Consider the following 18,142-nt stretch of genomic DNA (forward strand, 5'->3'; position numbering starts at 1 on the left):
CCTTGATTAATAATTCTATTTACTGAGATTACAATTAAAATTTAATTACTATTTAAATAAATAAAAATACACGCAAAAACTTACATATAAAATAAATCAATAATAAAATTTAAAGCCAAAATAAAACTTTAATGTTAACAAATAAAAATTTATCAATCAGTAATTTATAAATAAATAACACATTTAAATAACAATTATTAATTCATAAAGTTAAAAAATTCAAATTTTATTAAATAAAAAAAAAATAGTAATTCCTCCCATGACAGTAACCACCCCCCAAGTAAGTTACCGTTTTTCATTAACAAAATTCAAAGAAAACTAACCTTTTACAAAAAACTTATTTAATTTAATTTATTAATAAATTATTTCAATAAAATTATAATTAAATTTCAATAATCAATAGATATAAATAACAAAAAAAAATATAAATAATAATTGAAATAATTATTAAATAAGATAATAAAAAAAAATTAGATTAATTAATAGGTATTTAATTAATATAACAGTTTTATCTAGGATTTTTTTTTTTTTTTTTTAATAATAAATTTATAAAATATTAAAATTATTTTAAAATATATTAACTTATTTATTTATATTTAATAAATTTTAAATTTTTATTTATATAATATTAAAAATAAATAAATGATATACCAAGTTAAGATTAATAGATATATATATACATATAAATATTTAGTTAATTAATAGATATCTATAATCATATAAAACAAAGCCTTAAGATTCATAGATGTATAACAATTATATCAATTTATTAGTATATAATATAATCTAACATTATAAACATTTTTATAGATTAATGATAAAAATAAATGTATTGTATTCATCTTTCTATTTATATGAAGTTGGTCTTTTAATTCTCGGAAATGTCTATATTGGAATTTTAAATTATCTAGTTAACTTTTTAATTTAATTTTTAAACTACTTTTTTTATTTATGTAAATCAAAAAAATTTTATAATTAATTAAATAATGCATATATATTAAAATTAAGTATTAAAAAAAAAAAAAAAAAAAAAATCCTAAGGAAATCACCCTATTTCAAATGAAATAAGTTAATTTCATTCAATGAATTGCCTGATAAAAGGGTTACCTTGATAGGGTAAATTATGTAATAACATTACATTCATTATATTTAATAGAATTAAACTATTCCTAAAAGTATCAAAAACTTTTGTGCATCATACACTAAAATATAAACTTAAAAAGATAAGCTAATTAAGCTACTGGGCTCATACCCCACTTATAAAGGTTCCAACCCTTTTCTTTTTAATTTTTAATAATTCAGCTAAAATTATATTTTTCTTTATCCTAATAACAGGAACTATAATTACCGTCTCGTCTAATTCTTGACTAGGTGCTTGAATAGGATTAGAAATCAATTTATTATCATTTATCCCCCTAATAAATAATAATAACTTGATATCTACAGAAGCCTCATTAAAGTACTTTTTAACTCAAGCTATAGCCTCAGCTGTATTACTATTTGCTATCATAATAAGATACCTAAACAACCATCCTATTATACAAGATAATACCATCTACGGTGACTTAATAATTACTTCATCATTATTGTTAAAAAGTGGTGCTGCACCTTTCCACTTCTGATTCCCTAATGTAATAGAAGGGCTCTCCTGAATAAGTGCACTCACTTTAATGACATGACAAAAAATCGCCCCCCTTATATTAATTTCTTACACTATACAAAGCAATTTTATTATCTTAGTAATTATTACTTCGACTATTACCACGTCAAAGACATTCAAAAGTTAAGGTGTGTTTTATCATGAATTCGTTACGGGACAGACGCTCAATAAAGAGTATTATTTGAGCATTTTGTGGAGTTTGCGCGAAAACATTCGCTGTAAACGGCCGGAATTGTTGGCCAACAATTCATGGATTTTTCATGACGTTAATGCGCCATCGCACCGAGTTGTAGTGGTGAACGATAATGCGTTTAATACCATGGATCAACCACCGTATTCATCGAATTTGGTCCCATGCAACTTTTTTTTGTTTTCAAAACTCAAGTTACCACTCCGTGGAACCCGTTTTGACTCGATTGAGGTCGTAAATTATATATATATAATAAAATTCACAGAGGGAACGGACAGTGCCTACAAGGCATGTCTCGATGATTCGAAAAAGAGGTGGCATATGCGTATCGCTTCAGAAGAAGCATATTTTAAAGGCGACAAAATAAATATTAATGAAGATTAAATACTTTTAGATTTATTTACAATTTTCGAAAACTTTCTGGTTTAGTTCAGTTATTTCCTTTTACCTTTAAAACCGAAAAATTTTCCATAAAATACAGCTAATTTTTTGGCTATAAAAACTTAAAACTGGCTTATGTATATACATACATACATGCAAGTAGTTATATTTTAATTATGAAGGCGAGTACAATGTTAAAAGCTCATCAGCTATATGGAATGAAATATAACATATTTTTATAGAAAATATTTTCGTAATTGTGGTCTGCAGTAAGTACATAAAAAAATGATTAAATATGAATAAATTTGTGAAACGTACAATGAAAAATATATGTGTTATTGAGAAACGTATATTCGTGGTAAAATATGTCGTAAGATAAAACAGTAGATCAGCGTCACTACAATACACCAATGTCGAATATGCCGCATTTGCATACCAAACTTTAGTACTCTTTTGTTTTATGTGCAATATTTACATATTTTTGATTTTGTGTGATTATTTTAAACCACATATGGTAAATAATGCTATAGAGGCCCGTAAAAATATTTGTTTTGTCAAAATATCGCGTAAATGTATGTAAATTTTTTGTTTAAGTTTCTTGCTCTGAATATTCACATTTAACATATAATCTCGTCTATTTAAATTTTTTTTTTAAACGTGTGAATTTCATTCAACCCCTAACTACTACCGTTATTTTTGAGTTTACTCTTTTAATATTAACTAACCTTAAATACAATAAACTAAATTTCAAAACATATTATATAATATTTTCAACTTACTAACAAAATCTGTATTCATTTCATATCTCTTTCTTTTTTGCAATTCTGCAACTTAATATCAACTGATGGATCTTGTCTGCGTGGAAAATCCGAATGTTATTAAAATGTCCATGTAACCCTACTGCTGACAACTAAATATAATAATAACAAAATAAAAATTACTTTCACTGTCGCTGGTCAACAACAACATCCCAACATGACACGCCAATTTGCCTTTTGGCAAATTTCAACATTTTAACGCCCCTGCTACTGCTACTCACAAATCACGTGCCATGTCAAAATCATCTGCTGCATCATTATTATGTCAACGATGATGACTTCGCTGGACAACATAACAATGACTATGAACATTATGTCACCGGCATGCAACATCAACATTACAATTCTCACTGTTTGGTCCATCGCTGTTTTACTTGTTTCGGTGTTTTTACGTCATGCGCTCTTCCGACATTTCGCGCAAGCAGTGCCACCTGATATTCTCGATTATCCAACCAGCACAGATATGGTGGTACGAGAGGGCGCCAACGTAACACTGAAATGTGCAGCAGTTGGCTCACCAACACCGACCATAACGTGGCGACGCGAAGGTGGCGAACTCATATCGCTGTCTAACAATATGGAAGGTTGGTAAATTATACGTAGCTTTTTATTTTAAAAGTTATTAAAAAAAGTTCTCCACTTCGAGTTACACCTGCAGCCAGTTTGGAAAATTTATTTTGTGAAAAACACGTTTAAAGATAAACTGATTGACAAAATTAACTACTGACCGCTACTTTTCAGAAGGTTTCAAGTTCAAGGTTCAAAAAGTATTTGAAATATTCATTTAAATTTTAGTATGGTAGTTTGTAAGTTATAGACTATCAAAACAGGCAAAAAAAAATTTTCACACAAGTATACCCTTTCAGTGTAACGAAGTAACTTATATGACATGAACACTCTTTACATAAATTAAGAAATAACAAAAGCAATTAATAAGCTAAAGCTTAGTAACGTATATATGTAAATATATATATGTATATACATTTTTAAAACTTTAACTAATAAACAAATGGACTTAATGTTTTATATCTCCAAATAATCTCATTAATTAGTTGTCTACCATACATATTGTACTATTAACAATCATAGTTGATATTGATTTTATTTAAAACTGATATAATGTTTTTAACCCAACTGTTCTTCTTCTATTTTTACAGTAATCGCCTACAATGGTTCCTTCCTGACGATCACTAAGGTACAACGCCTCAATATGGGAGCATATTTATGCATCGCTTCAAATGGCATACCGCCAACGGTCAGCAAGCGCATCATGCTGGTTGTGCATTGTAAGTATTTCTAATAAATAAACGCAAAAAAATACAGGATCAAAATTTAAGTTTTGAGATTTAGTATTTCCAAAAAAATTCAAGATAACAAAGCCAAAATTTATCATTTTACGATAATGTGGCTATCAATTTCATCAATGATTTCTCAGGTACTGCCTTCTTTTTTATAATATGAATAACACAAAATAATAAATAGTTTTGGATTAGTTCAAAATTCTGAAAATTTTTTGCATAGGTTTAATTATGCTTTTGTTTAGAAAGCACTAAACATTTATGTAACATGAGGTATTTTTTGTTCAGACAGACTTTAAGCAATAATAGGGCTAAAGTAATTACAAAGAATTAAATTCTCAATGACTTACAGGCAAATTTTACTTTTTCCGTGAATTTAAGGAAGATTTATGCTTTAGGGCATTTCCGAAGATGTTCTAGGTTAAGTCTTCCTCCATACACTAGTCGTTTAAAACTTTGAAATCTAGCTACACTCACTACTTATTTTCTCTTATGTCAAGTTTGTTTTTATATCCATCTCGCTTATCTATGCAGCTTAGACCCATATCAGGTAGATACATTTTTTCACTCATGCTCATAAATGTATGCTTTGTATATGAAATCACTGACTGCATTCTCTTAGCATCGCTATCTCTTTCTCGCTCTCTCTTCTCTCAAACAATTTAATTAATTTGCGCTTAAACTTAGTTTGTTTTTTCTTTCTGAAGTTTGTTAGTTGTCTACGTTGTAAAATTAAACAGAGTATAATAAGTTTGCCACGAAGCTTATAACAATCAAAAGAAAACATCGGATACCCTATAAATTATATGTAATAAGCGGCATGACGAGCTGGGTCAATTTAGTCATGTCTGAGTGTCGGCATGTTTGTATATACGTCCCAAGTCCCTGAGTTTTTGAAATATCCACTATATTGAACCACTATAGCATATGGCATTCATAAAAACTGAACGATCAAATATTTGTCCTTGTATAGGAAGCTTTTTTTTGACCATACTTGTATATCTTCACGAAACTATAGCATATAGCTGCCATACAAATTGACCGATCAAAATCGAGATAAAGGTCTTTTTATATCTTTATGTACTATAAGAAATGAATCTGTGACCTGTAATATAGATTCAGTACAGTCGAAGTCAACCTTTTTTCATGTTTTTATTTACACTAGCGTTTTAAATTAAATTTGAAAATTCATTTCTCGCCAACAAAAAGCAAAAGTTCACAGGTAACACTTCTTTATTTTGTTGCCGGGAAGTTGTTGCGCAACTCAAATAGTAATAACAAATATGTGGCAACGCCGCCAGCTAAGGGCACATTGTTGGTAGTTTTATTTATGCATTTAAATTTGCTTGGTCTACTGAACTTTTCAAGGCAACTATGAAAGTGAGCGCAATAATAATGCAACTTATTGCCTATGGACTATTACACAAACGCTAAATGATTTGCTAACAGAAATAATGAAGCCTCAATTATCATTATGGCAACTAGTAGCCTTTTGCCATAAAGAGTTCTGCACTAACAGGGACTAAAAGTATGTATACTCACAAACGTAGGATGCTAAAAAAGCAATTTAAAATGAGAAGTTTTTTGGAACAACAAACTAACTCCTAACTCTTAATAATTGGCGCACCTTATTTTTAGAATCGAGTTTCGGAAAGTAAGAATTGATTTAAAGGCCGAAGCTCAAGTAGTGGATTGCACTTAAACTACTATATACAGTCGATTGATAAGCCTGAAAAAATAACTTCTGTTATCAAATCTTATAAGTTGACAGACCGCCTTGTGGCCAATACATATATACTTAGACGTTTTTATTTTATTCCCACCAGCTCACAGGGATATCTGAAAGTGTAAGCTTCTGTCTACATTGTCTTCTTCCAAACAGAAGAACTTCTACAATTAGGGAAAGGATAGCTTTACTGAGTTTGAAGAGTTGACTAGACCTCTTGTGATCCGCTTTGGGTCAAAAGAATCTTGTGACAGCGCTAGAACTAATAGCCCAGCGCTGAGCAAGCGCTTGCGAAGTCTAGCTAAGCAGTAGTAGAAATCAGAAAGAGAGAAAGGAGCTCTGACCCTTTTCCGTTCTATTGATAGCTAAGGCTAGGTGCATTTTCTTTTGAGCGCGTCTGATTTTCAGTTACCTGTGATTCCGCTGTTGCCAGACACCCATACTAGTCTTATTTAGACAGATCTTATTTAGTGAAATATTTTTTAGTAATTTGATAGTTTATTTCCATATATTAACATATATTAGTGATATATCTATCTCGTTTGTTCCTTCTTACAGTTCCTCCAATGATTTGGATACAAAATCAGCTTGTTGGTGCTGCCACCGGCCAAAATGTAGCACTTGAATGCCAGTCGGAGGCGTATCCGAAGTCTATCAATTATTGGATGAAAAATGACACAATTATGGTGCCGGGTAGGTACAAAAAAAAAAAACAAAATGGAAATCAAATATAATGCATGAATAACTGCATATATTTTAGACATTTTTTTTTTAATATTCATATATGAGTATTACGATAGTAGTATTCCACACGCTGTAAACTTTTAACGCTTTTTTTAATTGAATTTGATTTTCAACTAACATAAACTTAATGAACAAAATTGTGGTTTTATTAAGCTAACTGCTCTTTAAAGCTTCTCCAAAATGCAAAATCATTTTATCTGCTATAAAACCGAAACCAAGATTATTTAGTATAGAGTGCGCAATTTGCGAGCCGTTGCCTAACATGTGATTTTATAACTCTAAATACTATTGTTGCAAATATATACATAGCTGTTATATATTGAAACGGAAAGTGCAACGGACGTTTAATTAAAATTATGTCAGCCAGTTTTAACCGCATTCAGACATATGGACAACAACACACTCAAATACATCCACACATATTTAAATTCCAACAGGGATAAGAACCAGCAAAAAGTTACACACAAATGAAAAGAATGAAAAATATAAAATAATTGCGAGTAGAGTAAAGAAAAAATAAGGTATAGTAGCATGGATACAGTCCATCTGTGAGCGACGCGATTGTTTTAAATAATCCGCTCGACTCGTAAAATCATCAGTTCCGAGCGACTGCACATTGAATTGCCACGAAGAAGTAAAGTCAGAAAATATATATACACGTACAAAGCCACTAAATATACGAGTATGTATATGGAAAAGAGATGATAAATACAGCAAATGACAAAACCGATAATGGTTAGATGAAAAAGTTTTTGGAATATTGAGTTAACTTCTCGTACACACAGTGACAGATAAGTGACATAAAAGGTAGAACGGGATAAAACTAAAAGGCTGTTACTTAAATGAAAAACACAAATCTTTTAAGAAAATTAAGCTTACTATTCTATATAGTTGCCATACAGGCTGATACATCAATTATTTCGATCTTCCAACTTAGCGATAAGAGATGATATTTCAAAGTAGGCCTCGGCAATTCGAAGCGCAACCCATGCAGTTTTCTACCAAAATTCTGTTGTGGATTTTATAGACGTTTTCGGTTTCGCTCGTAACATTTTCACATAATATATTTAAGAGTCATCCACTATTAGAAAAAATACGAAATATATTTTAACACTCCGCCAAAATTGCAAAACAAACCTTCGATCACAATTCAGATTTGTAGAATATAATATAGGTAGCTCTTATTTGATATAAGGTATATATATATGTGTATAATAAAATTTAAATATACATTTATTTATATTAAATATACTGAAGTTTGCAAAGGTTAGGAGTAAGTATGCTTTTAAATTTACATATGTATGTATATACGAGTATGATGTTAAGATTCGCACACACTAAATCAAATAGACCCCGTAACACTACTGTCAAGTTTCTGGTTACTTTGCTATTTTCCATATAGACAATAAGTTTGTATGGATATAAGGGTGGACCAAAAGCCGTACAATTTTATTTCGCGAATTCTTTTAGAGCATATTTTCTACCTTTTACTCAAAGAGGATTTTTTCAATTTAAAAATTCATATATTTAAAAGCTTAGAAAAATGAAAATAATCAAAAAATGCAGTTCAAGATACAAAAATACAATCGAGCTGTTATAAAAAAGATTTACTCCCGCAAGTAATTCATTTAAGCCCATAAATTCGATAGAAACTTTTTTGCGTTACCCTAATGTAAGTGTATGTGTATATTTTTAGTGATTTTGTAGTAACATGCAAATACAATCGACAAAACCTCAAGAACTTATTGCATTTTTGTGGTTGAGTGACACACATGCACTCAAATAAATTAAAATTGCAAAGTAAATTAAGTTCAGATGGAACGAAATCAGAATTTTAAAATTTTGGAACCGATTTAAATAAATACGAGTAAATATTTAACTGAAAATATTTTCAATTTCTTACATATTAGTAATAAGACCTACTACGAAAATTTAATTCTATAAGCATTTGAATTGATTTTCAATGTTTGAATAGATGAACTGTGAAAAAATTTGGTAAAATGACTTCGATAACCTTTGTAGTAGTTGGAGTCATATAGAGAGCTCATCAAGGTTGCAACTGTGCGTAACTTTTTTACTCGCTAATAAATCTTACTTTATCTTATACAATTTTTTTCTTACCCCCAGCATCAATTTATCATACCTCAACCTTTCAACAAAACTTTATCTTACTTAACATAGTCGCTCTGTTTCAATTAACCTAAATACGCTTACTAATAGGCAGCAATGGTCGGTCACTGCTGAATTACTTTTTGTCACTGCATTTCTCTTGAAATACTCCGAAATAATCACTGAGAAAGGGTATACATACATATGTCCATTATACTCATACCTAAAACGAAATTGAATGGTGTCCACACTGACTATTTATGTCCGTAGGCGCGTGCTATTTTTTTGTTTTCTATATATTTATATTTATGTACCTTTGCGTAGAAATATCAATATGTTTCCTTGACTAATGTAGTACCTAACACAAACTTGATTCTTATGTAATCCTTATCAATTTTAAATTTTCTCCAACCTTTAATTGAGTAAAATTTACTTATTTGGGGCAAATAGAGCAAACTGCTTTGCTTTTAACCAAATATACGAGACCTAATTTCAAACACATTTACCTATAGAAAAATATCTTATTAACACATCATATTTCGATTTGGTTTTGCAGGTGAACACCTTGCATCCGAAACATTTGAGACTGGCTACAAAATAACGATGCGATTAACCATAAAAGATGTTGACACAGCGGACTTTGGTTCATATCGTTGCGTGGCGAAGAATTCTCTTGGCGATACAGATGGCACAATTAAACTTTATCGTAAGTGAACAATATACCTATATGAAAAAGCAAATGCTAGTAAACAAACATGTATAAGAAAGACTCGAGAATATGCGGATTTAAAATATACGATACAATAATTTAAATTTGACAGAGCGTTGGCTATAAACTAGGCACCATTTGCACAAAATTTACAAAATATAAATCTTTATTTTCACCTTCAAAACAGACACTTGTTATAAGTCTCGGCTGAAATGGCGTTCAGTTTGGGCTCATTTTTGTAGCGCCATTCGCTAGATTGTTTCTTTACCTTTTTCGATGTTATCATCATTAGCAGAGGTTAAATGACCCGGACGTATTCACGATCTTCACTGAACGCTTTGTGCCACTCAAGTACTTGTGTTCGTGACTCCTCAAAAAACACTTCTGTAATATTTTTACCGATGATTCCATTGTAAACACAAAATTTCAAGCAATCTCATTATTACATTTTTTTTTATGATAAACATCACCAGACAAACCTTTTGCTCCGTAAACAAACAGCTGCCAAAAACACACTAATTGACATATGGGGTCTAAACTTCAAACGAATAGGTAGTACCAATCTGTATTATTTACCGATTTTGTTAGTGCGCGTAGTTCAAATACATCAGTTCGGGTCAAATGTGATCAGAGATAAAGTCAAGCTTCTGATAAAAACATTTATTTAGTAAAAATTGTCCAACGAAAACGCTGCACCTAATTGTATAAAAAATACGTACGAGCGTCCAATTACTGCAAAAGAGTAATTAATTTTATACGAGCAAGTAATCAACATTTTAAATACACAACGTTTCTGTAGTGAAAAATACCTTTGCTGGATGCGAAATATTTTAAGAAAGCTTACATATTATTGCTTGTCATATTGCGAACATAAACATGCTATAGGCTCCAGCTTATAACCCCATCCATAGAAGGTCTGCCTTGTAATGATCTATACGTGAGCGGCAGGAAAATAGACTGGTCAGTAATATTCCCCACATCAAAATATATTAAATGCTCTATCACCTTGAGAATGATCGAATGACCTCTATTATATATGTATACTTGAAACTTTAAGCTCGAAATATGTATATTTCACTTGTCGGAATTATATAAGTTATTCATAACTGCTGAAATACTGTGACATAATGTGAATTAAGCCCATTAAATTTACTGGATAACATACTCGTACTGCAATAAATGCTTGCGAGTTGTAGAAACCGCGGAATTATTCAGGGCCACCTTACATATATATTTACATCCACAATTATTATAGTTAATCCTTCAGAAATTAAAAATGCCTGAGTCGAAATAAGAAGTTTGTAAAAATATTCTAAGTTTACAAATATATGTACAAGAAATTACTTACATTGTGTCTCTAATAATAAGTATTTACTGTATACCGTTCAATATGGTTATTGTATTCTAGACTATGAAATTGTTTAATTACAAACAAATATTTCTGAGGTAATAAATGAAATTGGTAGAACAAACAGAACAGCTAAAATATTTTATTGCTTACTTCAAGCAACGCAACACAAACAAATACTTAACCAGAATAACATCAACTTGTTTCTGCTTCTGCTAGCAAGCCACACTTATAAACATATAATGTATTATTTAACTATTTATATGAAAGCTTGAACCTTAAGTGGCTTGAAATAGAATTTAATGTGTGAATGCTCAACAATAATAGTTTTTTACATATTTACAAACTTGGTTGTGGTTTTTGGGCAATTTTCTTTGTCTATCATCTCTATGTAGACTTACTTGACTGTGTCTTAGCTGGCAACAACCCATTAGTATTGCATAAATAATGTGGCACTAATTATAATGGAGTTGAACAGTAGTATACTTGTACATATGGTATGTACAGTGAACATACATATACTCACAATCAAAGCATACTCTTAGGTGTTCAAATGCTACTTTAAACTTGTATACCTGATATGTTGGGCAGGAGCCATAGCCACTTAGGTCAACACTCAAGTTGTTGTGTGGCTAGCCAATTTGAGAATTGAAGGCATGTGTTAATTATTAAGTTCGGTGTTAGTAAATAAATCAAAAGATTTCGGTTTGAAAATAATTGATATACAGGTTGGTTGAAAAGTTTCTGCACTCACCAATAAATAAATAAACATTTTAAGCTATTGCATAGCTTCTATCGCGGGCATTGAGCGCGGGACTAAATCGAAAATTTCCGTAACGGAAATAAACCTAACACGATTGCAAAGTATGCGCAAAATGTTTGCATAATTTTAGGCGTATTTTCGCATATTTCAAGCAGAACAAATAAATTGAAGAGACAGAGCAGGGTGACGCAAAAATAACCATGTTTAGGATACAATATTTTTAATGGCAAATAAAAATATGGAATTTAATAAAATATCAAAGAAGAAAAGAAACTGCAATAAAAATAAATATATAATTATAATTGCATAAGTTGATAAAAAAATGCTATGCAATAGCTTTACTGCGGCAGTTCCCAAGTGCCACACGTATTTTTCGTCGTTCGTTTTTCAATCATGCGAAATTTTAGTTTCTGAAAACCAATTGCCAAATATATTGATAAAATAATGGAAATCATTAAGTCCGACCGTCGTGTAAGCACTGCTGTGGTTGCCTAGAAGCTAGTCATTGCACGAAAGACAGTTTGAAACCATTTTAACAAGGTTGGATACAAAAACAAACCCGCTGGATGCGTGCCACACGAGTTACCGCAAAAAACTCATGGACTAAATTTTTATCTACGTATCGCTGCTGAACCGCAACCAAATCGATTCATATCTTATGCCGATGGTTACTGGTGATGAAAAGTGGTTCACCTTCGACAACGTCAATTAAGCCATGGTCGAGTCGTAGTGAGGCGGCGTAAACGATAGTCAACCCATAATTGACTGTCAGGAAAGTTTTGCTATATATTTGGTAAGATTGGGCGGGAATTATTTACTATAAACTTCTCCCCTACGGCCGAACTCTTAATTCGGACCAGTACTGGCAACAATTGAAGCACATAGAAACAATTGCATAGAATAGGCCCAGTTTTGGCCAAATAGACTTGACAGCAAGTGATTACTACATGGTCCTTTCTACGAATAATTATGCTGATGAAATTAAAAAAATCGCCACAGAGAAGCTTTTTTTGTTTGCCAATATGAACGTGTGTTTCTATTTCACCCAAAATTGTGTATATTTCATCTCAATCAGATCATTCTAACTATTTTAAATATAGTCTTCAATTTAATGAAAGACAAGAAAACACTCTAACTTCGGTCGCACGGAAGCTGTAGTACCCTCCATAAATGCCAAAGATTCCTTACAACCACTTGATTCCAATCGTTCAGTTTGTATAACAGCTATATGCTATAGTAGTCCGAGACCGGCGGTTCTGACAAATCAGCCGCTGTTTCGAGAAAAAATAATGTGTGCAAAATTTTACTACGATATCTCAAAAATTGAAGGCTTAGTTCACGTATATACAGACAGACGGACATGGCTAAATCGACTCAGCTCGTCACGTTTATTATTTAGATTTATATTTTAAAGCGTCTCCGATATTTCCCTCTGAGTGTTACAAATATTTTGGCAAACTTAATATACCATGTTTAGGGTATAAAAAGAATGCAGATTTTTTACTAGACCTTCTATATTAAAAGATTAAATTTGTATTAATAAAATTTAATATTAAAAAATTACTTTCCAATAAACATTTTTTGTGGTACAGACGTTGATATATTTTCGCTTTATCATAGTGAAATAAATAATATTGTACTAATTATTAGTTGGACGTATTTCCCAATTGGTTCAATTTTATTGTTGTGAGGGGGAATGAGACACTTAAGCTTTCGTTTTATACAAATACTTTCTACGTTACGTTTTATTTACTTAATACTAAAATTTTTATATATCCGATTCTTGATAACTTTATAAAAACTACTATTACAAATATATTCAATTTAAAATAGGTATTTTTCAAAACCGAATAACCAAACATCTTAAAATCTTGCCATACATATATATGTGATTTCCATTTAATTCGTCTACTTATCTAAATACTGAAAGGGTCAACTATGCATCTTCCACTTTAATTCATATACTATGCGACACTCTACTCTTTTTCTCTCTCCTTACCTCTGCGCAATATTTCCTCTTTTTGCATTGCAGATGTTCCGCAAACAACGACAGTAACCACAGTAGCACCGACATTGGCGCTAAATACCGTGCCAGTGGTGGTTGCGAACTACAACAACAAAGGTGCGTATAAATGCTATATACCGAAAAAAATAAAAATAAATTTACATAAACAAATATTTTGAAACAATTATTTCTTACATATAAGTTAATTTCGCTGCTCCAAAACTCTTCGCATGTCCTCTTCCTCACAACAAGCCATACAGATAAAGTTTTTCTGTTCAAGTGAATTCGGCATCTGTTAAGCATACAGTTATAAAATGAAGACCTTTATGCTTCATTTAACATTTATCCTTGTATTTATCTTACATGAGCAATGCCCTTAACTGCTTAATGCATCAACTTGTCATATTTACTATTCCATAGCATTGCTACTTTTGTCACTTAAGTTGTTGCATCCTTTATTTTTATTGTTGTTTTGTGAATGGTACTTTGGAATGAAAGTGCATATATGAGTATACCAATATATAAATATATCAATATGCGTATGTTACCTTTATGACATTTTATTACATACGTCTATTTTATTTCTTTACAAAATGACAACTACAACTCTAATGGGTATTTGCGTCGACAAAATAGATCAACGTTTCAGTAAAAAAGTTCACCGCACAAAATCGAATATCGCAGATATTTCATCGTCATCATCCTCGAATAATGTTTATATTGGTGCAACAGCGAGCTTATGGAATTCACAGAATCACAGCACGGGGAGAGAGTATAATCAATGTGAGTACATAAGAGAAATATTGCAGTATATTCCTTTAAAAAGCTTTAATCACCTCATTAGCGTTATCAGGAAACGATATCAGCCTGATTGTCAAGATCTTGAGGATATGTTCAGACTCTGCCCTTTCCCTTCCTAATGGAAATGTGCTGAGATAAAATTAAGCCAGAACAGAAACAATTCGAATTACCTTGGGTTCTGAAGGCTTCATTGTATAATATAATTAAGCAATGCCACGGTAACGACACTTTATGACTAATGCCATGAAAATTTTCAAATATTGTTTTACCGATGTCCGTCAAGCATTAAACAAGGTCTGACATCTCCATAGGCCTAAGCTTCCAAAATTTTACTTGCATAATTAGTCGTTCTATGTCAGGTGCAACGATTCTGAGTACCGCAAGGCAGCATTCTCACACCAAATGGTAAATTGGCTTCAATATATTTTATGATCAGTTGTTACCAACAAACACAGGCGCAGAATATCTGAGGCTACGATTAAAAAGCGGCGTACTTAGATAGCCCACGTGAAAATCAAGAGTTACGATTTACGCAACTGTACTGGTTCCTAAGGTCAATATCTCGACTCAGTTTGAAACAAATTTTAAAATGATTTATTTTAGTGGTTGCACTTTTCTATTTAAAAAATGATATCTCCATAGCGATCAACAAGTGCCAACTGAATTGAAAACAATTATAGAACTTAGCAGTTGTTATCTCTTGCTGTCCATTTTAGATCATTTGAAAATTTGCATTAGAAGTTATGTTTAAATTTCCATATTTGAAAGAAGACAATAAGCTCTGATTTCATGTATTCCTCATATTATTTTGACAAAAAAAAAAACGCATGTTTTCAATGTCTTTAATTTCAATGGTTTTATACACGATTTGCACTCAACAAAAGCGCCACACTTTCAACTATGGCAATATGATAAACGATTATGCCACTTGAGGTGACACTTACTCTCGGGTGACGTTCACTTGCTCTCTTTAATAATCGTGCAGTACTCAACACTACAAGCTTACCAGCACATGCTGTTAGTTACAACTATGCCTGTCAAAATCGATCACACCGCAGAGGAAGACAAAAGTGCAGGAAATGCATTTGCATGCGGGTAATTGCGGAAAGTATAAAGATACGTACACAGTTAGATTGAGCACACAAATGTGAATTATAGTTTTTCATTACAAAAGCAAAAGTATATAAGCTGAGAGTATGTCAACGTCCTCCGATTGCCTTTTGCCAAACTGGATGGGTGTGAAGCATTTTACTGTCAGTTTTCTTTTTGCAACTGCCTTCAGTCTTATATGCCTGTCTAGATGATGAGCAAATTTTGACTCTTTGTTGGCTAAGCAGTCAGTTCTCAGCAACATCCCACTGCCAATGCAAGCTAGCATTTAAACACAAAAGTTGCCAATATTCTAATGTTGAAGCAATTTTTATATTCAATCGTGAAAAGAGAAAATTTTGATCGCTAGGATAACAAGTATATGGTACATATTAAATTTGCTGATAATAATATAAAATCATAAGCTCAAGAGCACGATATATCCAGTATGTGTTCAAAAAACCAACGCGCATTTTCGTTTTTTTTTAGTATTTACTTTTTTTAGTATTTTGAAAAAAAATTTTGTTTTGCTTTTCAGCTTCACCTTGTAAGTCCGAAATGGCGTCCAATGTGCTCTGCGGTACAAAGTCAGCTGGGCAACTGGTTTCAACTGCACTGAATTCGTCAAGCGCCTTTTCATCTAATCATAATTCACGTCTTTATGCGGGTTGTTTGGTATATCTCACACAAGGATTGCACATATTGCTCAGGAGGCACGAGCGTTGGCGGGTGATTCGTTATTTAATATAGTGGAGCAATCAAAGTAGTTCAACATTACCGCAGCACCATCTCAAGCGGGGACAACTTCCTATCATGTATTATTAGTATACAATATTTGAAAAGCTTGAGAGATGAAGTAAAAGAAGGTGATTAAGCAGGCTAGATCACGTCGCGGTCCAAGGCGCAAATTATTTTATGCAGTCTTAACAAATGTCACCAAGGAGAGAGGGAGGTAAATTCAATCAGAATAAGATGAAGATGAACATTTCAGAGTTGAAAACCAGTATTGCTATTATTAGAAACCATGAAGTAAGAGGAATTCAAAGATATATCAGTAAGGTAATATCTCTTAAATTCTTAGAATGAGTTGCGGAGATTAAAATTTTGCTTATTTTATTTCCTACAGGACTACGTAAAGTGTTCGCTGAAATCATTTTCAACCTGGAATTATAACAAGCGAGTTGAACAGCCAGAGCTTAGTATTTTATACGAAACTAATCAGAGATGCTGAAAATGCTACTAGCAGATACTTAGTTAAGAGTGCTTAATTATAATACAATAACTTGATTAGTTTTTGTTTTAAATCCAGACAAGCATTTTGCATAGAAAATATGTATTTATTTTTGTACTGAATTGTTATTAGAAATAAGAATTACATAGAAAATTTCAAAGTTATTTGAGTTTCAATTCAATTCCTCTCATGACGGTAAGTAGGATTTTCATTGCTGTACTAACTTGGCCATTCTGCATAAGCGCTACAGAGGTACAAACTATTTTTTGAAAAGCCTTATTTATCAGCAGAGCCACGTACTTTATATACTCGTATATTAAGTTTGAAACGAAGTTTGTAACACACAAAAAACAACATGGGAGACCCTACAAAGTATATAAATAATTGATCAGCGTGGCGAGTTGAGTCGATTTAGTAATGCCTGTCCGTCTGTCTATTCGTCTGTATATATGCGAATTAGTGCCTCAGTTCTTGAGATATCAAACAGAAATGTTGCACACGTCCTTTCCTCACCAAGATGCTGCTCATTTGTCATGGCATATAGCTGCCATACAAACTGAACGATCGGAATCAAGTGCTTGTATGCAAAGCTTCGTTATTTGCCGAGATATCTTCAAGAAATTTGGCATATATTATTATTTAATGGTTCGCTACAATATCCAAAGAAAGTAGCCATATAAACCGATAAATCAAAATCAAGATAAAGATCATTTTATTCGCATTTATGCTATAAAAAATGCTCTTGTGAAGGGTATTACAGCTATGATGTAGCAAATGTTATCATTTTTTTGGTTTCTAATTTAGTTTACATGTAAAATATATTTAGCAACTATTTGCACTCTTAATATGTTTTTCTGGCTCGCTCAGATTGAATACTTTACAAGATGTAAGCTTTGCTATAAAGTTGTCAAAGCTCGAAAGTATGAAAGTACGCAATAACAGACACAAAAGTTAAGCCTAAAAAGCTCGAGTAGCTTTCCAAATATATTTAGTTATTTGCTTGAAGCAGAACTGCTGGTCCAACGGCAGTAAAACTGTTGAAACTTTCAACTTTTATCAGTTTTTGAATAAAATTTTGTTTAATTTACCATCAACTTAGCTTACATTATGAAAGGAGATGTAAAAGAACAAGGAACTATATTATCTTATAAAGATCAACATTTATTGAATCTCACTTTCAAGGATAGTTGCAAGAAATATTTATTCATCAAAGTAGTTTCTGTTCTCGAAACTACTCACTGCACATAAATTTAAATATATAAATAAGAAA

At 31.6% G+C, this 18,142-nt stretch overlaps 1 protein-coding gene across 2 annotated transcripts in view; it reads left to right on the plus strand.

The window, feature by feature from the left end:
* LOC106625689 (uncharacterized) overlaps nt 1–17,007 on the plus strand; it is a 41,996-nt gene extending 24,989 nt beyond the window's left edge. Inside the window, exons 5-12 of one of the 2 annotated variants that reach the window (XM_070106967.1) lie at nt 3,475–3,633; nt 4,207–4,335; nt 6,632–6,766; nt 9,483–9,632; nt 13,779–13,868; nt 14,388–14,534; nt 16,180–16,700; nt 16,768–17,007. In XM_070106967.1, the coding sequence (XP_069963068.1) occupies nt 3,475–3,633; nt 4,207–4,335; nt 6,632–6,766; nt 9,483–9,632; nt 13,779–13,868; nt 14,388–14,534; nt 16,180–16,391 (1,022 nt within the window). In that variant the 3' untranslated portion in view covers nt 16,392–16,700; nt 16,768–17,007. The remainder of the gene's footprint in view (nt 1–3,474; nt 3,634–4,206; nt 4,336–6,631; nt 6,767–9,482; nt 9,633–13,778; nt 13,869–14,387; nt 14,535–16,179; nt 16,701–16,767) is intronic. The other variant, XM_070106968.1, reaches the window with a different exon arrangement.
* Nucleotides 17,008–18,142: the final 1,135 nt, after the last annotated feature.

Source organism: Bactrocera oleae, chromosome 3 (assembly GCF_042242935.1).
Source record: "Bactrocera oleae isolate idBacOlea1 chromosome 3, idBacOlea1, whole genome shotgun sequence".
NCBI lineage: Eukaryota > Metazoa > Arthropoda > Insecta > Diptera > Tephritidae > Bactrocera > Bactrocera oleae.